This window comes from Pleurodeles waltl, chromosome 11 (assembly GCF_031143425.1).
Source record: "Pleurodeles waltl isolate 20211129_DDA chromosome 11, aPleWal1.hap1.20221129, whole genome shotgun sequence".
NCBI lineage: Eukaryota > Metazoa > Chordata > Amphibia > Caudata > Salamandridae > Pleurodeles > Pleurodeles waltl.
In genome coordinates, this window is record NC_090450.1 from 579,911,221 (window position 1) to 579,937,763 (window position 26,543).

A 26,543-nucleotide genomic window follows, 5' to 3' on the forward strand; every position below is an offset into this window, starting at 1 on the left:
GACAGGCTCAGTCACAAGCACCTGCACCCAAAGACAGCACACTTGACTCTCCTACAACCACATCCTCTTCCTCCACTCCCATACCCACTACACCTACCCGTCCCTGTCTTTCTAAATTGCTTTTCCTTTCCAACCTTGACCTCTTTCCAACCACTGACCCACCCCCTCCATCTGGTAAGAGTCCAAAGAGCACCTCAGCCACCACCAGCCCTGCATCTAGTATGACCATAGTGCAGGGCTTTTGGAGTCCACCAGCTCCTAGGGCAGGGACATCGCCCAGCAGCAAGGGGACAGCCAGCCCACCCCCTGGGAAGAGGACCAAAAAAAATAAGGGCCGGCGCGAGAAGCCTGAGACGGCTGCCACCAAGGAGAGTGGCCTTGCCCCGTCACCTGCCACATCATCTAAGGGAGGCAAGGGCCAGAGAGCTGCAGCGAAGGAGGGCAAGGGCAGCAGGGCGGAGGAGACATGCAGCAGGCGAGCGCACCAGGAGGGCCCCACCAGCCCCATACCGGGTGTGACGGACGACACCCACGGGCCCAAGACTCCATCACAGGAGGGCCCCGCAACCGCAAGGACGGAGGGCAACTAAGCGGGGAGTCTTGGCCAGGTCTGGCTCCCTTGAAAGACAGGACAAGCACCGCTGAACAGGGCCCGCCAAGACAGGCACCGCTGAACAGGGCCCCGCCGTGAAGAGCACCGCTGAACAGGGTCCCGCCGTGAAGAGCACCGCTGAACAGGGCCCTGCAGTGAAGAGCACCGCTGAACAGGGCCCCGCCGTGAAGAGCACCGCTGAACAGGGCCCCGCCAAGACAGGCACCGCTGAACAGGGCCCCGCCAAGACAGGCACCGCTGAACAGGGCCCCGCCGTGAAGAGCACCGCTGAACAGGGCCCCGCCGTGAAGAGCACCGCTGAACAGGGCCCCGCCAAGACAGGCAACGCTAAACAGGGCGCGCCAAGACAGGCACCGCTGAACAGGGCCCCGCCGTGAAGAGCACCGCTGAACAGGGCCCCGCCGTGAAGAGCACCGCTGAACAGGGCCCCGCCAAGTCAGGCACCGCTGAACAGGGCCCCGCCAAGACAGGCACCGCTGAACAGGGCCCCGCCGTCTCAAGCACCGCTCCGCTGGGCCCGTCCTGTCAAGCACCGCTCTGCTGGGCACCGCCGTCTCAAGCACCGCTCCGCTGGGCCCTTCCTGTCAAGCACCGCTCCGCTGGGCCCTTCCTGTCAAGCACCGCTCCGCTGGGCAACGCCGTCTCAAGCACCGCTCTGCTGGGCCCTTCCTGTCAAGCACCGCTCCGCTGGGCACCGCCGTCTCAAGCACTGCTCCGCTGGGCCCTTCCTGTCAAGCACCGCTCCGCTGGGCCCTTCCTGTCAAGCACCGCTCCGCTGGGCCCTTCCTGTCAAGCACCGCTCCGCTGGGCACCGCCGTCTCAAGCACCGCTCCGCTGGGCCCTTCCTGTCAAGCACCGCTCCGCTGGGCAACGCCGTCTCAAGCACCGCTCCGCTGGGCCCTTCCTGTCAAGCACCGCTCCGCTGGGCCCTTCCTGTCAAGCACCGCTCCGCTGGGCCCTTCCTGTCAAGCACCGCTCCGCTGGGCACCGCCGTCTCAAGCACCGCTCCGCTGGGCCCTTCCTGTCAAGCACCGCTCCGCTGGGCCCTTCCTGTCAAGCACCGCTCCGCTGGGCCCTTCATCTCAAGCACCGCTCCGCTGGGCCCTTCCTGTCAAGCACCGCTCCGCTGGGCCCTTCCTGTCAAGCACCGCTCCGCTGGGCCCTTCCTGTCAAGCACCGCTCCGCTGGGCACCGCCGTCTCAAGCACCGTTGGTCCATTGACAGTGCTGGTTCTGTGTCGAGCAGGTGTTCACGAAGCACTCTGGGCACCATGCCTCCTCCAATACCAGTGGAGTCGGTTATCCATCTGATGGACTGTGGCTTTGCACTCCCCAGGATGGCACAGTGGCCAACCCTCCCACTGTAGAGACTTGAGAGACTGTGGCTTTGCACTCCCCAGGATGGCACAGTGGGCAAACCTCCCACTGTAGAGACTTGAGAGACTGTGGCTTTGCACTCCCCAGGATGGCACAGTGGGCAACCCTTCCACTGTAGAGACTTGAGAGACTGTGGCTTTGCACTCCCCAGGATGGCACAGTGGGCATGGAGGCCCCTCGTGGATCTGGCGTCGTGGACTCATGTGGCTGAGGTGCCCCCCTTTCCCTCCCCCCTGAGGTGCCTGTAGTTTTATCATCTGATGCCCCTGCAGTGTTCTCTCCAATGGTATCCGGTCTCCTGTGTGGGCTTTGCCCATGTGTTTGTACACATTGGCCCACGGACTATGGATATTTAACGGACTGTGCAGGACTTATTGACTATGTTTATACTTTGCACTATGTTCATTATTTCTTTTGTATATTTCATACAGCATATTTACCATGACTTCAATGCACCTATTTTATACATAAATTTTATAGTTCTTTTTAATGATGTCTTTGCATTCTTCTGGGGGGTTTGGGGGGTGTCACTCTGACTTGTTGCTCTGCATTGGTGTGTAGATAGTTGGGGGGTGGGTGGGGGGGTGGGTGTGTCGCGTATGTGTGTGGCCGTAAACTTTTCTCGTCGCCCCCCCCCCCTGTGTCGTAGGTGCAGTACTCTGTTGTCGTCTGCGCCGGCGTTCGTACTCGTGGTAGATGAGCAGGTAGACAATAGCTGGTAGGATGTTTAATTCGGGTTCCATGCTGTCCAGATTCCTCGTGGCGTGCATAGAGGTGAGCGTTTTCCCGTTCGTAGTCTGTTGCCGCCGTGTTTTTATCGGCGGGCCTCCCGCCCCGGAAAAGGTGGCGGATTGGTGAGTTGTGATAGGGTGGGCGGTACATTGTCTGCCGCCTGCCTGTTGGCGGTGACCGCCACGCTGTTTGTCTGTCCCGCCGTGGCGGTCGGAGTGTTAAAGTGGCGGGCTGTGTTGCCGGTTACCGCCAGGGTCAGAATACCATTTTTTTGACCGCCTGCCTGTTGGCGGGTTGGCCTCCGCTTTAGCACCGACCGCCAGGGTTGGAATGACCCCCAAAGTATACATACACTGTGAATGGCTGGAACAGTGGATAGCAAATGTATGGACTAGCTGATGTTATTTAGCAGCCAATCTAATAGCTCCTTGGTCATAGGGGATGCACATGGTAATCCATGGAAATCAAGACAGTAAGCATACGCTAGGCTAGTCCTCCAACTTGGCCAGTGCACACATGTGAACCCCCAGACACTCAATCAACATGGCAAAATAATAGTCTCATACAAACAGGATTTATTTTAAATGATTTAAAACTACATACCTAAAACTATCATAAAAACTATCCTACACTAAACTAACTTAACTTACAACTACACCTATCTAACCTGTTCTAAACTAATCTGAAACATAAAATGCCACACTCTAAACATTGTCACTGCACCCCCTTAAGAGACAAGATACAAGTACAACAACATAAGCTATGACTACACATGTACTAACTTAACCTAAGGCCTAAACAAATACATTTTTGTTTTGTATTTTGTTTAATTTTTTATTATTTTATTATTTTTTTACACATATGCTCCAACATGACCCCCCACCCAGCTCCCTAAATAAAAAAAATTTAAAACCCACCCCCAAGTATACTTAATCTAACCTATGCCTACCCTACACTACCATTAAACAAAAGGAGGGACTGGGAGAATAATGGTCCAGTGTACGTTCTCCCTAAGCATAGACCAATAAATGAAAAGAGTACACTGTTCCAGGAAAATGTGTCAAGAAAGGACGCCAAGTATCGGTATTGTGATAGGAGTGCCCTCATGCGTCAATGAAGACGCTAAGCATCATCATTGGGCTAACTCCACGTCAGACCGGCACTGCAATATCTGACGGGTCACCACTCATATGGTGGTGGCACTAAACCGAAAGTGATAATGCAGATTCATTGATATCTGCAGTACATGCTGACAGTAGAGAGGAAGGAGAGTAAAAAGTGAGTTAAAATTGGCTCTGTACACCCGGTATTTAAAGTTAATTACTCAAAGAAGCGGTCAGGCCAAGATTAAAAACATTAGAGGAGTACTTGGAGGGAATAATGGCCACCGATACTCCTACTTAAAGGGAAGGAAGAGGTATACTCTATCCTAACACTAAGGAGTCGACATGTTTCGCGCCCGTGCGGTCAATAAATGATCCAATGGCGCTTCATCAGGACCGTGTTTAGTAACTTCTCCTATGCAAAGGTGTAGTGAGTGCTATAAAGTCACTTACTATACGTAGACTAGTCGTCAAGGTCAGTCACACAGTAGGTCGCCCATCCCAGGTGGAAATCAGGCATCTTAGGGACGCGTAACCCTCAGACCAAAGGAGAATGCATTGATGTCTTCCTCAAGTCCTGCACTTCAACCTACCCGGGGTCGCGTGCCTGGAAAGTACCCTACCCTACTTCACATGCCTAACACTACCCATCTAAAAAACAATCTAAAATTATTAACAACAGTAAAAGGGAGAGGAAAGGAACTGGGAGGTTGTGCCTGTGCCACATCACAATTTTTCCAACTATCTTTTGCAGTACTTCAATATTTTTCTATTTTTTGCACTCTCCTGTCCAATCCGGCCATCCTGGCGGCCCTGTCCCATCTCATGTCACTTTCAAAGTTCGGGTTCAATACTGCAGCAGGTGGCTGCATGGGTGGTTGGCTTGTTACAGGTGCAGCAGAAGTGGATGGGGTCGGAGCCACAGAGGCCCCCTGGACCCCTGATGTTTTCCCTAATGTTGCCTGCTTTTTGGTGGCTGCTGCGGAGGTCTCTCATGTGCGAAAGCACGCCATGCCCCTGTGGCCTTTTTCTTCAGGTACCTGGCATTGACATCCAAAATGTGACGGTACTTGTCTCCCCTTTTGTGGAAAGCATGATGTTCGTCAGGTGTCATATTGGCAACTGAAAAATGAGGAGAATCAAGCATTAAATACAGCATTGGGTGAAGGTAGAACAGATATATAGGTGGTCATTCCAACCTCGGCGGTAAAAGGCGCTTACCGCCGTGCAGAAGACCGCCATAACACCGCCGCGGCCGCGGTAAACCGCCACGGCCATTCTGACCCACAACAGGCAAACCGCCAAAATACAGACATCCACAAAAGTCCGCCACACCAAAGGCCAGCGAGAAACTGGCGATGACCAAACCTCCACCGTCACGCCAACAGAAATACGCCCACACTATCACGACACACGAATCTTTCAACCGCGGTATTCCATTGGCGGTACACACCGCCGCGCTCAAAATACACACACACTTACAAAACACAGCCACATTGGACAATTCGAATTACACACACCTGATACACATACAAACAACACTCCCACACACCCAACACAATATAAAACACACACCCACATCACACACAAACCCCCACTCCTAGAGATTCGTGAACACGCACAGAGGAAAGAGACCCGAGCACCCAGCCGCGCAATTCACTGTCACCCAGCAATATTACCACGCACTTCAAACTACACACAAATACACATCACCACACTTAGCACCACACAATCCACCCCACACATCACCCACACCACCCCATGGCACCACAAAGACACCCCAGGTTTTCTGAGGCTGACCTCAGGGTCATGGTGGAGGAAATTGTACGGGTAGAGCCACAGCTCTTCGGGACACAGGTGCAGCACACCACCATTGCCAGGAAGATGGAGCTATGGAGAAGAATAGTGGACAGGGTCAATGCTGTGGGACAGCACCCACAAAATAGGGACGACATCAGGAAGCAGTGGAACGACCTACGGGGGAAGGTGCGTTCAATGGTATCCAGGCACAACATCGCGGTGCAGCGGGCTGGCGGCGGACCCTCACCTCCTCCCCCAGAATTTACAACATGGGAGGAGCAGGTCTTGGCGATCCTGCATCCTGAGGGCCTCGCAGGAGTATCTGGAGGAATGGACTCTGGTAAGTCAAATCTTAACTACTTCATCCCCCCCACACCACCAGCATGCCAACTCATACCCCCACCCTCACCCCCACCCTCATCACACCTACTCCTTGCAAATGTCTCACCATCACAACCCACCCATCCCAACACCAAGCCCTGCATGCGACCACAAAGCATGGACACCCATCACCTAAGCATGCCCACTGCACATACCCATCCCCCCCCCAAACCACCGTCACAAAAGCCCCCACACAGGAATGCAAGCACAGGGGTACATGGGCACCCACCCATTGCACGCTATGGCACACACAGAAGCAATAACCATACTTTTATACCCCTGCAGGACCCGAACGCCACGTCACCGCGCAGGAGGGTCCACAAATGTCCACTCCACCCCCAGAAGAGGCCCACAGTGATGACAGCAGCTCTGTCTCCCTGAATCTAGATGACCAGCCCGGCCCATCGGGGACCTCGGGACAGTCGGTTCCCCACACCCAGTCACAGGCCACAGCAGACCTTCCCCCCTCTGGGAACACCAGCAAAGCACCCACCCAGCGGGCCCATATCTCTGTCCCCAGGACACGTCAATCAGCGGTGTGTCCACCACTACAGGGCACCCAGGTTAACCCACCACCCCAACAACAACAGGGACCTGGGGGCAGTGGTAGTGGGCACACGGTCCAGGGGACAGAGGCCCAGGAACACAGGGGAACTCGGAGGGCTGCTGTGCAACAGGGGGGGGACAGGCCCAGGGAACCCACTCTCCACGAGGCCCTCTCCTCCATCATGGGAGCATACCACCACTCCCAGGAGACGATGGCGACCGTCCTGGCCAGGTTTCAGGAGATCCAGCTTCTGCAGGAGCAACAGTATATGGGGTTCAGGGAAGAACTAAGAAACATCAGTTCCGCCATGGGCACCATCGTAGTGGCTCTGAATCAGGTAGTCACCACATTGCGGGACACTGTGGCACCACAAAGGGACCCTGTCACTAGCATGGACCAAGAACTGCCTACCACCTCCGCCGGCGCTAGTGGACAGGAGGCCCCGACACAAGACCAACAGGCCACCAGAACCCCACCCCCTGCAGAAGGAGAACCACCCCGCAAGCGGGCCCTTAGATCCAGGAAGAAGACAGAGTAAGATGCCAAGACCCCAGCCAGGAAAGGATACCTCCCTGATTGTCATCCCACTGTCCCACATTGACACCCTGTCCAACCTTAAACTGCCCCTGCTCATCTTTCCACAGGCATCTGGACAATGCACTTGTGATACTGATAGTCTGGACTCTGCCATGGACAATCCTCCACCATCACCCCTCTACGATTTGCAACCACCCACCAATTTAGAGCACTGTAATAAACACACTTATTGCATAAAACAATCTGGAGTCTGGCTGTGATTTTGTACAAATGTATTAGACATTACCGTGCCAAATGGCATATTCACATTGTGATGCCAACATACCACTGTCACACAGCTGTAGTCCATGGGGAAACAAAGCAGATGTCACGCAGTGGGGCCCACATCTCTGAAATCGGAAGGGAAAGTCACAACTCAGTTACCATACACTGGGGGAAAAGGTCAGACAGTAGAGAGGTAGTAGGGGTTAAGTATATGTAATATGCCGGTGTGGATTCTTACCTATGTGTCATTGGAAATACTGCTGTATTACTGTGTTCCTGTTCTCTATGTCGTCTTCTTCGCCTTCCTCCTCTTCACTCTCCACAGGCTCCACAGCTTCTACAACACCACCATCTGGACCATCCTCCTGCAGAAAAGGCACCTGGCGTCGCAAAGCCAGGTTGTGAAGCATACAGCAGGCCACGATGATCTGGCACACCTTCTTTGGTGAGTACATTAGGGATCCACCAGTCATATGGAGGCACCTAAACCTGGCCTTCAGGAGGCCGAAGGTCCGCTCGATCACCCTCCTAGTACGGCCATGGGCCTCATTGTACCGTTCCTCTGCCCTTGTCCTGGGATTCCTCACTGGGGTCAGTAGCCATGACAGGTTGGGGTAACCAGAGTCACCAATTAGCCACACACGGTGCCTCTGGAGTTGACCCATCACGTAAGGGATGCTGCTATTCCGCATGATGTACATGTCATGCACTGACCCAGGGAACTTGCATTAACATGGGAGATGTACTGGTCAGCCAAACAGACCATCTGGACATTCATGGAATGATAACTCTTCCTGTTCCTGTACACCTGTTCACTCCTGCTGGGGGGGACCAAAGCAACATGTGTCCCATCAATGTCACCAATGATGTTGGGTATATGTTCAAGGGCATAGAAATCACCCTTCACTGTAGCCAAATCCCCCACCTCAGGGAAGACAATGTAGCTCCGCATGTGTTTGAGCAGGGCAGACAACACTCTGGACAACACCTTGGAAAACATGGGCTGGGACATCCCTGATGATATGGCCACTGTTGTTTGAAATGACCCACTTGCTAGGAAATGGAGTACTGACAGCACCTGCACTAGAGGGGGGAATCCCTGTGGGTTGGCGGATTGGTGACATCAGGTCTGGCTCCAGCTGGGCACACAGTTCCTGTATAGTGGCTCGGTCAAGCCTGTATGTCAGTATGACATGTCTTTCCTCCATTGTCGACAGGTCCACCAGCTGTCTGTACACGGGAAGATTTCTCCATCTCCTCGCATGTCCCAGCGGACGGTGCCTATGGAGGACTACAGCGAGCACAGAGTCAATCAACCCACAGGTACGTTCCCACAGCTTGCACATAACACGATTCCCAATGCATTGTATGGCTTGTATGAGTGTCGATGCAAGGCCTAGGTATGTGTGACGCAGTAGAAATGAAGCCATGTGGGCACTTGAAATGGCGGCTGCCTGACCTGTGAAGTGTGACAATGGGATGTGAGGTCAATGCGCTGGCGTGGCACACCGTGGCGGTAGGCGGTCGAAGACCGCGGCGCAAAGCAGCATTGGTTAACATTGAACCCTATGGGTCTCAGGAGCCAATGACGATGTGCGCCGGCGGGCGCGGTACGCACTGTCGCGGTACGCACCGCCGCGGGCGTGACCGCCATTTTCTATCTGCTTAATAACTCGATACCTGATCTTCGACAGGAGAGAACCTACACTGCAAGTGCTGCTGTGACCTCGGTCTGGAAGAGACAATGGCTCATGCAACTGGGGAAAGGGCCCCTGCCTTCACTGCTCAGGAATTGGAGAAACTCGTGGATGGGGTCCTCCCCCAGTATGCGCTACTCTACGGTCCTCTAGACCAACAGGTAAGTACACTGGGACCATGCTTTGTGGCCAATGCCTGTGTTGAGTCGGGTGGATGAAAGATGGTGGGGAGGGGAGCGAATGAGGCATGCATAAAACGACGGATGACAGGATGTGCCACATGGCAAGGGTAGGGATGGGGGGCCACTCACATTGAGGGTGCAGATGGTGATGACTTTTTTTCTCCCCCTGTACATTTCACATAGGTCAGCACCCACCAGAAGATAGACATTTGGCGTGCCATCGCCAAGGATGTCCGGGCCCTGGGGGTCCACCACAGACGGGGCACTCACTGCCGGAAGAGATGGGAGGACATCCGACGCTGGAGCAGGAAGACGGCGGAGGCTCAGCTGGGGATGGCCTCCCAACGTGGGAGGGGTGCCAGTCGGACTTTGACCCCCTGATGTCCCGGATCCTGGCGGTGGCCTACCCCGATTTGGATGGGCACGTGAGGACTTCACAGCAGACACAAAGGGGTGAGTACACTCAAATCCTGGTGACTTTGCGCGCAGTGGAGGTGTCTGGGTGGGGAGGAGGGCTGTGGGTATCCCTATCTGTAGGCTAGGTCCCTCCGTAAGGCATGGCCCTGTGCCCCCCACCTCTGTAGGGTGCCAAGTACAGCTATTCATTGCCCTGTGTCATGTATGTGTGCAGATGTCGCCCATAGGCTTGTAGGCCATGTCCCACGGATTGCGTAGTCGACCCCAAGTGCGCGGCGTAGTGCAGGGGGCTTCTGTGTCTGTCCTGTCCGCCAACGGTGTCGCCAATGCATGCACTCAACATTTCTTTATTTTTCCACACCCCCCTTTTTTGTTGTCTTCCTGTTCATTTGTGCATTAGCATCATCAGGCGGAGGAGAAGTGGCATCGGAGCACGAGGGAGCGGCATCTCACATGGCCATGGCGGGCCATGCAACGGAATCGGAATTCACCAGTGAGACGGAGGGCGAGGGGAGCTCCACAGCGGGGACTCGTGCTGATGTCAGTGACAGCGACTCGTCCTCTGAAGGAAGCTCCCTTGTCGTGGCGGCAACATCTGTACCTCCCGCAACAACAGGTACAGCCGCCACCCAGCGCACCAGCACCGCCCTCCCAGCAGCCCTTCAGCGTTTGCCCCGGGCCCGCTCACCCAGGAAGGTGGGCATCTCCTTCGCCCCAGGCACCTCAGGCCCTGCCCCTGTCACCCCTGCTGCCCTCAGTGAGGAGGTCATTGACCTCCTGAGGACGCTCATTGTTGGGCAGTCTACCCTTTTGAATGCCATCCAGGGTGTAGAAAGGGAGGCGCACCAGAGTAATGCATACCTGGAGGGCATTCATTCTGGTCAGGCTGCCCATCAGCGATCGTTCAACACTCTGGCCTCAGCACTGATGGCAGCTATTGTCCCTTGTCTCTAGCCTCCCCCCTCCAACTTCCTCCACCCATACCCAATCCCCTGTACCTCTGCCTATCCCAGACACACCATCAGACCAGCCTGCACACACCTCAACACCCAAGGAAAGCTCATCCAGACATAAGCGCCACACATCACATAAGCATTCACACAAGCAACATCCACATGCAAATATACCAACATCCACTGCCTCCACTGTGTCCCCCTCCTCCTCGTCTCCCTCCTCCCTCCCTGTGACGTCTCCACTCACACCTGCATGCACAACATCTTCAGCCACTACGTCCATCACCAGCACACCCACCAGAACCCTCCGCACACATGCAGTCACCACCCCCACTACCATTCACACGTCCCCTGTGTCCTCTCCCAGTGTGTCTGTCACCCCCTCTTCCAAGCTACACAAACGCAGGCAGCCACCCACCCAACAGCCATTCACCTCACGACAGCCTCCAGCCCAAGCACCTGCACCCAAAGACACCAGACTTAAGACTCCTACAACCACAACCTCTTCCTCCACTCCCATAGCCACTGCACCTACCCGTCCCTCTCTTCCTAAAATTCTTTTCCTATCAAAACTTGACCTCTTTCCTACAACTCCCCCACCCCGTCCATCTCATAGGACTCCAGTAAGCACCTCAGCCACCACAAAAGCGGGCCCTGTGAAGACAGTCTGCCATGGACTGTGGAGTCCCCCACCCTCAAGGGCAGCCAGTTCAGTAGGGAGCCAAGGCACGGCCAGCCCACCCCCGCAAAAACATGCGAAGATTGTCAGTGGCTGGCGCGAGAGGCCTAAAACACCAGGGACCAAAATCCCTACCATGGCTCTGGCAGGGAGTGTGGTGCCAGCTGGCACACCGCCAAAGGTGGGGAAGGGCCACAGGCGAACAGGGAAGGCTGGGAAGGGCAGCACGCCCAACAAGACCGCCAGCAGCCCAGCTGTTCAGGACCGCCCCGCAAGCCCCATCCCAGGTGGGCAGGAGGACACCAACAGGCCCGGTACTGCAGCCCAGGAGGGCCCCACCAGCCCCATCCCAGGTGGGCAGGAAGGCGCAGCCAGCCACAGGTCAGGTGGCGAATGACCTCCACGCCATGGGCGGATCCGCTGAACTGGTAACTCATCCGAAGCACCGCTGAACAGGGCACCGCCGTCTCAAGCACCGCTGAACTGGGCCCTTCATCTCAAGCACCGCTGAACACGGCACCGCCGCCTCAAGCACCACTGAACAGGGCACCGGCGTCTCAAGCACCGCTGAACAGGGCACCGCCGTCTCAAGCACCGCTGAACTGTGCCCTTCATCTCAAGCACCGCTGACAGGGCACCGCCGTCTCAAGCACCGCTGAACAGGGCACCGCCGTCTCAAGCACCGCTGAACTGGGCCCTTCATCTCAAGCACCGCTGAACAGGGCACCGCCGTCTCAAGCACCGCTGAACTGTGCCCTTCATCTCAAGCAACGCTGAACAGGGCACCGCCGTCTCAAACACCGCTGAACAGGGCACCGCCGTCTCAAGCACCGCTGAACTGGGCCCTTCATCTCAAGCACCGCTGAACAGGGCACCGCCGTCTCAAGCACCGCTGAACAGGGCACCGCCGTCTCAAGCACCGCTGAACTGGGCCCTTCATCTCAAACACCGCTGAACAGGGCACCGCCGTCTCAAGCACCGGTGAACTGTGCCCTTCATCTCAAGCACCGCTGAACAGGGCACCGCCGTCTCAAGCACCGCTGAACAGGGCACTGCCGTCTCAAGCACCGCTGAACTGTGCCCTTCATCTCAAGCACCGCTGAACAGGGCACCGCTGTCTCAAGCACCGCTGAACAGGGCACCGCCGTCTCAAGCACCGCTGAACTGGGCCCTTCATCTCAAGCACCGCTGGCCCATTGGCGGAAGGGGCAGGCCCGCATCTGTGTGGGGCAGGGCTGCACGAAGCACTCTGGGCACCAGTCCCCCTCCAGTACCAGTGGAGACTGTTATCCACTTGTGAGACTGTGGCTTTGCACTCCCCAGGATGGTGCAGTGGGCAACCCACCCACTGTAGAGACTTGAGAGACTGTGGCTTTGCACTCCCCAGGATGTAACAGTGGGCAAGCCACCCACTGTAGAGACTTGAGAGACTGTGGCTTTGCACTCCCCAGGATTGAACAGTGGCCATGGAGGCCCCTCGTGGATCTGGCGTTGTGGACTCATCTGGCTGAGGTGCCCCCCATTCCCTTCCCCCTGAGGTGCCTGTAGTTTTGCTATCTGATGCCCCTGCAGTGTTCTCTCCGTTGGAGTCAGGTATCCTGTGTGGGCTTTGCCCATGTGATTTGGGCCCAGTGGTCCACGGACAATGCCTGATACAAATATCGGACTAGACAATTTATGTATATAAAAGTTTGTGATGTGTGATATATTTTAAAGCAAGTAATACAATATATTCCAATGTTTATAATCATTTCCTTTTGTCTTTGCATTCTTCCAGGGGGTTTGGGGGGGTAACTGTGATGTATTGCTATGCATTGATGTGTGTGTTGTTGTGGGTGAGGGTGGGTGTGTCGCGTATGTGTGTCCCCGTAATTTTTTGCCTCCCCCCTCCCCTGTGTCGTAGGTGCAGTACTCACCGTTGCCTTCTGCGCCGGCGTTCGTGCTCCTGGTAGAGGAGCAGGAAGACAATCGCTGGGAGGATGTGGAGTTCGGGTTCCATGCTGTCCAAATTCCTCGTGGGGTGTATGGAGGTGAGCGTTTTCCGTTTGAAATGGCTGTTTCCGCCGTGTTTTTATCGGCGGGGCTACCGCCCCGGAAAAGGTGGCGGATTGGTGGGTTGTGATAGGGTGGGCGGTACATTGACTCCCGCCTGTCTGTTGGCGGTGACCGCCGCGCTGTTTGTTTGTGCCGCCGTGGCGGGCGGTGTGTTGAAGTGGCGGTCTCTGTTGGCGGTTTCCGCCAGGGTCGGAATTCCATTTATTTTACAGCTAGCCTGTTAGCGGTTTTGCTGCCGCTTTAACACCGACCGCCAGGGTTGGAATGACCCCCATAATGTACACTGAATCCGCAGATGACACATGCAGTCCACCACACATTCCTCACAATGACTTACTCCTAATCTATGACTATTTCCTACCAGCCATCTATGGTATTATGTACATGTCACTGGGATGATGGCTATCCATTTTTCACCATCAGGCCCCAGAGGTGAGTGGACCAATGCGTCCTTGCTCAACATATGTGTTAACAAACTTGTGAGGATCACATGTCCTAACAAGGCTAGATTTCCTGTGTCCTTGTCAATATGGGGTGCTTTGTACGCAATCCACCACTTTGGCACGCCTTGGTGCTACATCAAGGCTTCCTCAGGCATCATGGATTCAAGGTGAGGCTCATCAGATATGGGTGCTGGAAGCTTACTACCGGCTATTCTAAGGTTTTGTAAAGTTTCATTTATGTGTCCTGATTTAAGACCTGGTCTGAGCATACGTTACAAGGGTGCACACCATTGCTCATGATGTGCCCACATGTACACATAATGCTATGTCCCCATAAAGTTTGGCCAAAGCATGACCAACACATCAAAGTTGTCTACAGATTGAGTAACTAATGCCCCCTACCCTGTGCTATGTTGTGCTAAATGTGTAAAGCGGCACACACATGGTGGCTGTATGGGTGATCTTAGGGCCACAGTGAGTAGGCACTGCACTGGTTGTTGCTAGAGTATTCTTATATATTGAATATCATGTGCATATGCATGTCAGACATCACAAAGTACCAGGTATGCACTCAGCATTCACATCATATGCACATGTGATGTGACCAAGATCACTCACAAATATCATAATGGCAGGACCATGTTGGTAATTCTGCTGAGATCTAGCTTGGGACAATCCATAGACATTTCCCACAAACATCTGGAGCTGAGTTGTCTACTAATTGTGTACTCTACTGACTGTTGTCCAGCACAATATGGCTCCTTGCACTACTGTGGCCTCAATTTATATCTGAAGGGTACAAAGACACCAGTGGTGCAAGTGTCTCCTACATAAGCCCCCTGGAGGCATCTATACATTTCCTTCATACGTACCATTTGTGAGTAAGTGTAAGCTATATGTCGCACACAGTGCTGTCAAAAGTGCTGTGACAAAGTTGTTGTCAACAGGCATCCTAATTACATGAACAGCTGCTCATTCATGATAGACATCAATGTATAGGTGGCCATGCATTCCATTTCCTAACACCCACAATTCCATACTAGCACACGTTGCCACTTGTGCAACAAACAAGCCATGATGTCAGCATCCTAACTCCAATGATATCATAGCATTGGTCACGCAAAACTTTTATTCAGTGCATTGCACACATCAGACTGACTCACACCAAGCCCTGGATTTTCACACATGACGCACAAGGTGACACTTACTGGCAGCACTGGGGTCTTCTAATCTGGTGCCCTCTCCAACGGTGTAGGGTGGATGACCACCTGCAAAACATGAAAGGAAAACATAGCTTTGTGATATTTGGACATTTCTGTGAATGTACAACAGTGTTTCAAATCAACTTGTTAAGCTGAGTGATGAAGTCAACCTAGTGGTAAATCAGACCAACTGTCAAACATCTATGATTAGTCAATCACACATAGTCTCAGATAATGGGGACCCTTGAACCTACAAACCATCACTTTTCCAGAGTCTCCTGTGGTGCCTTTCACTGCACCATATGTACATGGCATTGTCATGCAGGTGTTTTTAGCTTTACACCTCCATGACCATATGGGACTGCTTGTCAAGGTATATTGCACCTGAGGGGCATGCGATGATTGTTGCAGTGGCTGTCCTATTGTGACACCCATAGCTTTTGAGCCTGCCCCATATTTTTAAGACATCTACCTCATTGTCACTGTTAACTGACAAACAACTGCCCAGAGGTTGTGTGAGTATTGTATGAGTATTCCAAAGTGTTGAGGAATGCTTTGATACATCCTTGTTTCTAGTTATTAATATGTGTGTGCCATTACAAGGCACACACACTTGAGCAATAATACCATGGGAGTTTAATTATGTTCATTTAGTTGTACCTACCTGCACACTAACTGATTAAAATTACAGATGTCTTGCCAATACTGTGTGGCCAGCCATTGTTGGCATGATGTTCCATTATTTGTCCAGGAAGGGATAAGAACATGTGCATAGACATATGCCTCAACACAGTCACACTTGCTCTGTGGTCCAAGGATGCATGTGTTGGTGCAGGTTTCCGAGTAATCTGCCAGTGATGGTGCAGATGCAGGGCAGCCCCATACTGTCAGTAAGATGCGGCAGGCCTGTGGTACTGAATCAGCACATGTGTGTGTGGGGTAATAGATAAAGTTTGTGGTGTATGTGATATACAATGTACACAAAGAGGAAAGTGCTAGTAGTCTGGACCCAGTGCATAGTCAAGCTCACTTAGATGGCCTTGGCCAATGACACAAAGGGGCAGATTGAAGGAAAGTGGGCTGCACCAAGTGCATCACTACAGTCATTGTGGCCATTATTGCACCCTTTTCCCCCACCATGTGTGTGCCTAATGCGAAATAAGGCACAGTATGGTGCAGGTGTGGTCCAACTGCATCTATTTATATGGAGGTAAATGATGTACTCAGCAGAAGTAGCAACAGAACAGATCATCACGACTTCTGCTGAGTACATAGGGACCCATGAAATACAGTTATATGCCCCATTATAACACCTGCTCTCAGCAGCCATTCAAAGTGCAGGAAACTTGGCATTAAGTAATTTCTCATATTTCCAGGAGGCATGTACTTTTGTCACCCAAACAGGTATTGAGCCTTCCTCCCATACATGATGCCTGGCGCAGGCCTCATGTTGTGCTAGTCCAACCAGAGTGGTGCTATGCATGCATCACAACACATTGTTATGATTGTTCAGGGAAGATGGCAGTTCTACCCTGCCTCTGCTTCATAATTGTATATTACAATGGCAGCCCTAAGGTGGTGCTGGGGCTCTTAATACAGGCGGCATACTGCATGTCCACATCCTCAGACAAAACATGCTGCATTCAACGATACCAGCGCCTGTCATGCACATGCAAATAATCGTGTTGCTATGGAAATGGGATATTTACCAACTGCTCCACCAATGGTGGTCATTGTGTCTGGTGCCAAATACTCAAGTCAGGTGGCGGAGCCCCTTGCCCCACAACAGCTTCCTGGCCTCTGTGAAGTAGCCCTGGATTACATGACCACCCAGTACAAGCATTATATGGAGGTAATGCTCCACAAACCAAATGAAGGCCCCTAGCTCTTTTGCCAACATCTTGGCCATCCTCCCTTTCTCTCATATCAAGCAGTTGCAGGAAAAAAATAAAATGTAAAACTACCCCAACTACCCAACAAACTATCCTACCCCTAGACAAACACCCCACAATAGAATGACAGACACAGTACAAAATACGCTACAAAAGACTGATTAAAAGACAAAAAAGACACAACAGCTACAGGACAAAGCACAAAAACACTCCAAAAACACCAATCCACCAACAACACTAACTCCAGACACCCTCACACAGTCACATACAATAAGACTGTGAAGTGAAAGTGAACTCACTGTACCACGTGTGCAGGATGTCCTGTTTCATCACTTCCTGGGCCTGTGCATCACGTTTTCAGTTATGAGTTGTTGTTTATTACGCATGACGGTTATGCGTCGATTTGGTACCATTGTGGGTGAGAAGGCCTGTGGACTTGCAATAGACGCTCAGGGTCCGGGCGCCTTTTTGTTTCATAGAGATGTATGGTTTAGGCATTTGTGTATACATTTTGGACCATGCCGGTCATGCGTCAGATTTGTTGCATTGTGCATGAAAAAGGCCTGTGGACGTGCGATAGACGCTCATGGCCAGGTGTCTTTTTGCTCCAAAGAAAAGTATGACGTTTAGGCGTTTGCCTCTACATTTTTGAAGCATGACGGTCATGCGTCGATTTTGTCCCATTGTGAGTGAAAAAGACTTGTGATAGACGCTCAGGGGCCAGGCATAATTTTTCTGGCGTTCCGGGGTATGAAATTGAGCTGTTTGTGTCATACATTTTAGACGCATGACGGGAATGTGTGGACATTTGCTATGGAGGCCTAGAGTGCACCCAGATTCACATACCATGTCACATGGGCTGTGCAATAATGTTGTCATTATGGAATGGCTACATGTGTGCGCCTATCCATTCATATCTTGACAGTGACATTGGTATGTTCAACCTATATGCTTGTTTATGTGTTTGATGCATGCAATGACTTATACCTTCTGCATATGTGCATGTGTAGCTACATACATGTTAGCACATGCGTACTATGAGTGTACATATGTGTTCGAACACTTATTTGTGGGTGTACCACATTGTTATGTCTGATATATGAATGTACAATTACCAACAACACAATAGATATGATGACCTATGTCCAATACATGGCAAGGCATGTGACAGCCATGACAATTTCATGTTACCCCTGGCAATTTGTGTGTGCATGTGTGTGCTCTCTGTGGTGTGTTGTTGGTTTAGCCTTCATGATGCTCTGCTACACGTGTGACATATAGTTCCCCATGTATCTTAGTTGCAGGAGATGGTAGAAACACATGTGTCAGTGAAGGCTACCATATGCTGTGTGTGTAAAGATATGTGTAGTGTAATTTCAGTAACATATGACCACAGTGATGTATTCATGGGTTATGAAACCTCACATTTCTATCTTCTTGCATTGACACATGTTGGACTTTGATAAATGCCTGTGTAGTCATATCACTGCCATCTATGTTTTCGTATGTCAGAACACATGTGAAGGTAACTTATTTATGTCAATGATCTTGTGATGCATATGCAATTACATTTGAGGTAAGTTGCCTTTTGTTCAGACTCCAAAAGACATTACCATGCCTGAGACCTTTAACCCCTTAGCTGCTGGGCCTTTTCCCCCCCAGTGCTGAGCCCTTTTTTTGGCTATTTGGGGTAGTTCGCGCTTAGGGCTTCATAACTTTTTGTCCACATAAGCTAACCACGCCAAATTTGCGTCCTTTTTTTCCAACATCCTAGGGATTCTAATGGTACCCAGAGTTGGTGGTTTCCCCTGGAGGAGACCAAGAAAATAGCCAAAATACAGTGAAAATTTTGTTTTTTCCAAAAAAATGGGAAAAAAGGGCTGCCGAAGAAGGCTTGTGGTTTTTTCCCTGAAAATGCCATCAACAAAGGGTTTCTGGTGCTGAAATCACTATCTTCCCACCTTTCAGGAACGGGCAGACTTGAATCAGAAAACCAAATTTTTCAACACAAATTTGGCATTTTACTGGGACATACCCCATTTCTACTATATTTGGTGCTTTCAGCCTCCTTCCAGTTAGTGACAGGAATGGGTGTGAAACCAATGCTGGATCCCGGAATGCTAAACATTTCTGAAAACTAGACAAAATTCTGAATTCAGCAAGGGGTCATTTGTGTAGATCCTACAAGGTTTTCCTACAGAAAATAACAGCTGAAATAAAAAAATATTGAAATTGAGCTGAAAACAACAGCCATTTTTCTTTATGTTTTACTCTGTAACTTTTTCCTGCGATGTCAGATTTCTGAAAGCAATATACCGTTTTGTCTGCTGGACTCTTCTGGTTGCGGGGATATAAAGGGCTTGTAGGTTCATCAAGAACCCTAGGTACCCAGAGCCAATAAATGAGCTGCACCCTGCAGTTGGTTTTCATTCTATACTGGGTATACAGCAATTCATTTGCTGAAATATGAAGAGCGAAAAAGAGGTATCAAGAAAACCTTTGCATTTCCAAAATGGGATCAAGATAAGGTTTTGAGGAGCAGTGGTTATTTGCACATCGCTGAATTCCGAGGTGCCCATACTAGCATGTGAATTGCAGGGCATTTCTCAAACAGACGTCTTTTTTACACACTCTCTTATATTTGGAAGGAAAGAATTTAGAGAAAGATAAGGGGCAATAACACTTGTTTTGCTATTCTATGTTCCCCCAAGTCTCCCGATAAAAATGATACCTCACTTGTGTGGGTAGGCCTAGTGCCCGCGACAGGAAATGCCCCAAAACACAACATGGACACATCCTATTTTTTTGATAGAAAACACAGCTGTTTTTTCCAAAGTGCCTACCTGTAGATTTTGGCCTCTAGCTCAGCCGGCACATAGGGAAACCTACCAAACCTGTGCATTTCTGAAAACTAGAGACCTAGGGGAATCCAAGGAGGAGTGACTTGCGGGGCTCGGACCAGGTTCTGTTACCCAGAATCCTTTGCAAACCTCAAAAAGTGGCTAAAAAAACAAGTTTTCCTAACATTTCGGTGACAGAAAGTTCTGGAATCTGAGAGGATCCTCAAATTTCCTTCCACCCAGCGTTCCCCCAAGTCTCCCGATAAAAATGATACCTCACTTGTGTGGGTAGGCCCAGCGCCCGCAACAGGAAACGCACCAAAGCACAACGTTGACACATCCAAATTTTTTGAAGAAAACAGAGGTGTTTTTTGCGAAGTGCCTACCTGTAGATTTTGGCCTCTAGCTCAGCCGGCACCTAGGGAAACCTACCAAACCTGTGCATTTCTGAAAACTAGAGACCTAGGGGAATCCAAGGAGGGGTGACTTGCGGGGCTCGGACCAGGTTCTGTTACCCAGAATCATTTGCAAACCTCAAAAAGTGGCTAAAAAAACAAGTTTTCCTCACATTTCGGTGACAGAAAGTTCTGGAATCTGAGAGGATCCTCAAATTTCCTTCCACCCAGCGTTCCCCCAAGTCTCCCGATAAAACTGATACCTCACTTGTGTGGGTAGGCCTAGCGCCTGCAACAGGAAACGCCCCAAAACACAACATGGACACATCCTATTTTTTTTATAGAAAACACAGCTGTTTTTTCCAAAGTGCCTACCTGTAGATTTTGGCCTCTAGCTCAGCCGGCACATAGGGAAACCTACCAAACCTGTGCATCTCTGAAAACTAGAGACCTAGGGGAATCCAAGGAGGAGTGACTTGCGGGGCTCGGACCAGGTTCTGTTACCCAGAATCCTTTGCAAACCTCAAAAAGTGGCTAAAAAGACAAGTTTCCTAACATTTCGGTGACAGAAAGTTCTGGAATCTGAGAGGATCCTCAAATTTCCTTCCACCCAGCGTTCCCCCAAGTCTCCCGATAAAAATGATACCTCACTTGTGTGGGTAGGCCCAGCGCCCGCGACAGGAAACGCACCAAAGCGCAACGTTGACACATCCAAATTTTTTGAAGAAAACAGAGGCGTTTTTTGCTAAGTGCCTACCTGTAGATTTTGGCCTCTAGCTCAGCCGGCACCTAGGGAAACCTACCAAACCTGTGCATTTCTGAAAACTAGAGACCTAGGGGAATCCAAGGAGGGGTGACTTGCGGGGCTCGGACCAGGTTCTGTTACCCAGAATCCTTTGCAAACCTCAAAAAGTGGCTAAAAAAACAAGTTTTCCTCACATTTCGGTGACAGAAAGTTCTGGAATCTGAGAGGATCCTCAAATTTCCTTCCACCCAGCGTTCCCCCAAGTCTCCCGATAAAAATGATACCTCACTTGTGTGGGTAGGCCTAGCGCCCGCGACAGGAAACGCCCCAAAGCGCAATGTTGACACATCCAAATTTTTTGAAGAAAACAGAGGTGTTTTTTGCGAAGTGCCTACCTGTAGATTTTGGCCTCTAGCTCAGCCGGCACCTAGGGAAACCTACCAAACCTGTACATTTCTGAAAACTAGAGACCTAGGGGAATCCAAGGAGGGGTGACTTGCGGGGCTCGGACCAGGTTCTTTTACCCAGAATCCTTTGCAAACCTCAAAAAGTGGCTAAAAAAACAAGTTTTCCTCACATTTCGGTGACAGAAAGTTCTGGAATCTGAGAGGATCCTCAAATTTCCTTCCACCCAGCGTTCCCCCAAGTCTCCCGATAAAAATGATACCTCACTTGTGTGGGTAGGCCTAGCGCCTGCAACAGGAAACGCCCCAAAGCGCAACGTGGACACATCCAAATGTTTGGAAGAAAACAGAGGTGTTTTTTGAGAAGTGCCTACCTGTAGATTTTGCCCTCTAGCTCAGCCGGCACCTAGGGAAACCTACCAAACCTGTGCATTTCTGAAAACTAGAGACCTAGGGGAATCCAAGGAGGGGTGACTTGCGGGGCTCGGACAAGGTTCTGTTACCCAGAATCCTTTGCAAACCTCAAAAAGTGGCTAAAAAAACAAGTTTTCCTCACATTTCGGTGACAGAAAGTTCTGGAATCTGAGAGGATCCTCAAATTTCCTTCCACCCAGCGTTCCCCCAAGTCTCCCGATAAAAATTATACCTCACTTGTGTGGGTAGGCCTAGCGCCTGCGACAGGAAACGCCCCAAAGCGCAACGTGGACACATCCAAATTTTTGGAAGAAAACAGAGGTGTTTTTTGCGAAGTGCCTACCTGTAGATTCTGGCCTCTAGCTCAGCCGGCACCTAGGGAAACCTACCAAACCTGTGCATTTCTGAAAACTAGAGACCTAGGGGAATCCAAGGAGGGGTGACTTGCGGGGCTCGGACAAGGTTCTGTTACCCAGAATCCTTTGCAAACCTCAAAAAGTGGCTAAAAAAACAAGTTTTCCTCACATTTCGGTGACAGAAAGTTCTGGAATCTCAGAGGATCCTCAAATTTCCTTCCACCCAGCGTTCCCCCAAGTCTCCCGATAAAAATGATACCTCACTTGTGTGGGTAGGCCTAGCGCCTGCAACAGGAAACGCCCCAAAGCGCAACGTGGACACATCCAAATTTTTGGAAGAAAACAGAGGTGTTTTTTGAGAAGTGCCTACCTGTAGATTTTGCCCTCTAGCTCAGCCGGCACCTAGGGAAACCTACCAAACCTGTGCATTTCTGAAAACTAGAGACCTAGGGGAATCCAAGGAGGGGTGACTTGCGGGGCTCGGACCAGGTTCTGTTACCCAGAATCCTTTGCAAACCTCAAAAAGTGGCTAAAAAAACAAGTTTTCCTCACATTTCGGTGACAGAAAGTTCTGGAATCTGAGAGGATCCTCAAATTTCCTTCCACCCAGCGTTCCCCCAAGTCTCCCGATAAAAATGATACCTCACTTGTGTGGGTAGGCCCAGCGCCCGCGACAGGAAACGCACCAAAGCGCAACGTTGACACATCCAAATTTTTTGAAGAAAACAGAGCCGTTTTTTGCGAAGTGCCTACCTGTAGATTTTGGCCTCTAGCTCAGCCGGCACCTAGGGAAACCTACCAAACCTGTGCATTTCTGAAAACTAGAGACCTAGGGGAATCCAAGGAGGGGTGACTTGCGGGGCTCGGACCAGGTTCTGTTACCCAGAATCCTTTGCAAACCTCAAAAAGTGGCTAAAAAAACAAGTTTTACTCACATTTCGGTGACAGAAAGTTCTGGAATCTGAGAGGATCCTCAAATTTCCTTCCACCCAGCGTTCCCCCAAGTCTCCCGATAAAAATGATACCTCACTTGTGTGGGTAGGCCTAGCGCCCGCGACAGGAAACGCCCCAAAGCGCAATGTTGACACATCCAAATTTTTTGAAGAAAACAGAGGTGTTTTTTGCGAAGTGCCTACCTGTAGATTTTGGCCTCTAGCTCAGCCGGCACCTAGGGAAACCTACCAAACCTGTACATTTCTGAAAACTAGAGACCTAGGGGAATCCAAGGAGGGGTGACTTGCGGGGCTCGGACCAGGTTCTTTTACCCAGAATCCTTTGCAAACCTCAAAAAGTGGCTAAAAAAACAAGTTTTCCTCACATTTCGGTGACAGAAAGTTCTGGAATCAGAGAGGATCCTCAAATTTCCTTCCACCCAGCGTTCCCCCAAGTCTCCCGATAAAAATGATACCTCACTTGTGTGGGTAGGCCTAGCGCCTGCGACAGGAAACGCCCCAAAGCGCAACGTGGACTCATCCAAATTTTTGGAAGAAAACAGAGGTGTTTTTTGCGAAGTGCCTACCTGTAGATTTTGGCCTCTAGCTCAGCCGGCACCTAGGGAAACCTACCAAACCTGTGCATTTCTGAAAACTAGAGACCTAGGGGAATCCAAGGAGGGGTGACTTGCGGGGCTCGGACAAGGTTCTGTTACCCAGAATCCTTTGCAAACCTCAAAAAGTGGCTAAAAAAACAAGTTTTCCTCACATTTCGGTGACAGAAAGTTCTGGAATCTCAGAGGATCCTCAAATTTCCTTCCACCCATCGTTCCCCCAAGTCTCCCGATAAAAATGATACCTCACTTGTGTGGGTAGGCCTAGCGCCTGCAACAGGAAACGCCCCAAAGCGCAACGTGGACACATCCAAATTTTTGGAAGAAAACAGAGGTGTTTTTTGAGAAGTGCCTACCTGTAGATTTTGCCCTCTAGCTCAGCCGGCACCTAGGGAAACCTACCAAACCTGTGCATTTCTGAAAACTAGAGACCTAGGGGAATCCAAGGAGGGGTGACTTGCGGGGCTCGGACCAGGTTCTGTTACCCAGAATCATTTGCAAACCTCAAAAAGTGGCTAAAAAAACAAGTTTTCCTCACATTTCGGTGACAGAAAGTTCTGGAATCTCAGAGGATCCTCAAATTTCCTTCCACCCAGCGTTCCCCCAAGTCTCCCGATAAAAATGATACCTCACTTGTGTGGGTAGGCCTAGCGCCTGCAACAGGAAACGCCCCAAAGCGCAACGTGGACACATCCAAATTTTTGGAAGAAAACAGAGGTGTTTTTTGAGAAGTGCCTACCTGTAGATTTTGCCCTCTAGCTCAGCCGGCACCTAGGGAAACCTACCAAACATGTGCATTTCTGAAAACTAGAGACCTAGGGGAATCCAAGGAGGGGTGACTTGCGGGGCTCGGACCAGGTTCTGTTACCCAGAATCCTTTGCAAACCTCAAAAAGTGGCTAAAAAAACAAGTTTTCCTCACATTTCGGTGACAGAAAGTTCTGGAATCTGAGAGGATCCTCAAATTTCCTTCCACCCAGCGTTCCCCCAAGTCTCCCGATAAAAATGATACCTCACTTGTGTGGGTAGGCCCAGCGCCCGCGACAGGAAACGCACCAAAGCGCAACGTTGACACATCCAAATTTTTTGAAGAAAACAGAGGCGTTTTTTGCGAAGTGCCTACCTGTAGATTTTGGCCTCTAGCTCAGCCGGCACCTAGGGAAACCTACCAAACCTGTGCATTTCTGAAAACTAGAGACCTAGGGGAATCCAAGGAGGGGTGACTTGCGGGGCTCGGACCAGGTTCTGTTACCCAGAATCCTTTGCAAACCTCAAAAAGTGGCTAAAAAAACAAGTTTTCCTCACATTTCGGTGACAGAAAGTTCTGGAATCTGAGAGGATCCTCAAATTTCCTTCCACCCAGCGTTCCCCCAAGTCTCCCGATAAAAATGATACCTCACTTGTGTGGGTAGGCCTAGCGCCCGCGACAGGAAACGCCCCAAAGCGCAATGTTGACACATCCAAATTTTTTGAAGAAAACAGAGGTGTTTTTTGCGAAGTGCCTACCTGTAGATTTTGGCCTCTAGCTCAGCCGGCACCTAGGGAAACCTACCAAACCTGTACATTTCTGAAAACTAGAGACCTAGGGGAATCCAAGGAGGGGTGACTTGCGGGGCTCGGACCAGGTTCTTTTACCCAGAATCCTTTGCAAACCTCAAAAAGTGGCTAAAAAAACAAGTTTTCCTCACATTTCGGTGACAGAAAGTTCTGGAATCTGAGAGGATCCTCAAATTTCCTTCCACCCAGCGTTCCCCCAAGTCTCCCGATAAAAATGATACCTCACTTGTGTGGGTAGGCCTAGCGCCTGCGACAGGAAACGCCCCAAAGCGCAACGTGGACACATCCAAATTTTTGGAAGAAAACAGAGGTGTTTTTTGCGAAGTGCCTACCTGTAGATTTTGGCCTCTAGCTCAGCCGGCACCTAGGGAAACCTACCAAACCTGTGCATTTCTGAAAACTAGAGACCTAGGGGAATCCAAGGAGGGGTGACTTGCGGGGCTCGGACAAGGTTCTGTTACCCAGAATCCTTTGCAAACCTCAAAAAGTGGCTAAAAAAACAAGTTTTCCTCACATTTCGGTGACAGAAAGTTCTGGAATCTCAGAGGATCCTCAAATTTCCTTCCACCCATCGTTCCCCCAAGTCTCCCGATAAAAATGATACCTCACTTGTGTGGGTAGGCCTAGCGCCTGCAACAGGAAACGCCCCAAAGCGCAACGTGGACACATCCAAATTTTTGGAAGAAAACAGAGGTGTTTTTTGAGAAGTGCCTACCTGTAGATTTTGCCCTCTAGCTCAGCCGGCACCTAGGGAAACCTACCAAACCTGTGCATTTCTGAAAACTAGAGACCTAGGGGAATCCAAGGAGGGGTGACTTGCGGGGCTCGGACCAGGTTCTGTTACCCAGAATCCTTTGCAAACCTCAAAAAGTGGCTAAAAAAACAAGTTTTCCTCACATTTCGGTGACAGAAAGTTCTGGAATCTGAGAGGATCCTCAAATTTCCTTCCACCCAGCGTTCCCCCAAGTCTCCCGATAAAAATGATACCTCACTTGTGTGGGTAGGCCTAGCGCCTGCAACAGGAAACGCCCCAAAGCGCAACGTGGACACATCCAAATTTTTGGAAGAAAACAGAGGTGTTTTTTGAGAAGTGCCTACCTGTAGATTTTGCCCTCTAGCTCAGCCGGCACCTAGGGAAACCTACCAAACCTGTGCATTTCTGAAAACTAGAGACCTAGGGGAATCCAAGGAGGGGTGACTTGCGGGGCGCGGACAAGGTTCTGTTACCCAGAATCCTTTGCAAACCTCAAAAAGGGGCTAAAAAAACAAGTTTTCCTCACATTTCGGTGACAGAAAGTTCTGGAATCTGAGAGGATCCTCAATTTCCTTCCACTCAGCGTTCCCCCAAGTCTCCCGATAAAAATGATACCTCACTTGTGTGGGTAGGCCTAGTGCCTGCAACAGGAAACGCCCC

At 50.8% G+C, this 26,543-nt stretch overlaps 1 protein-coding gene across 2 annotated transcripts in view; it reads right to left on the reverse strand.

The window, feature by feature from the left end:
• Positions 1–3,589: 3,589 nt before the first annotated feature.
• The window catches only part of LOC138265897 (tumor necrosis factor receptor superfamily member 10B-like), a 176,477-nt gene continuing 153,523 nt past the window's right edge, over positions 3,590–26,543 (reverse strand). Inside the window, exons 9-10 of one of the 2 annotated variants that reach the window (XM_069214068.1) lie at positions 14,988–15,047; positions 3,590–4,946 (exon numbers count right to left, since the gene is read on the reverse strand). In XM_069214068.1, coding sequence (XP_069070169.1) covers positions 4,777–4,946; positions 14,988–15,047 — 230 coding nt within the window. In that variant the 3' untranslated portion in view covers positions 3,590–4,776. The remainder of the gene's footprint in view (positions 4,947–14,987; positions 15,048–26,543) is intronic. The other variant, XM_069214065.1, reaches the window with a different exon arrangement.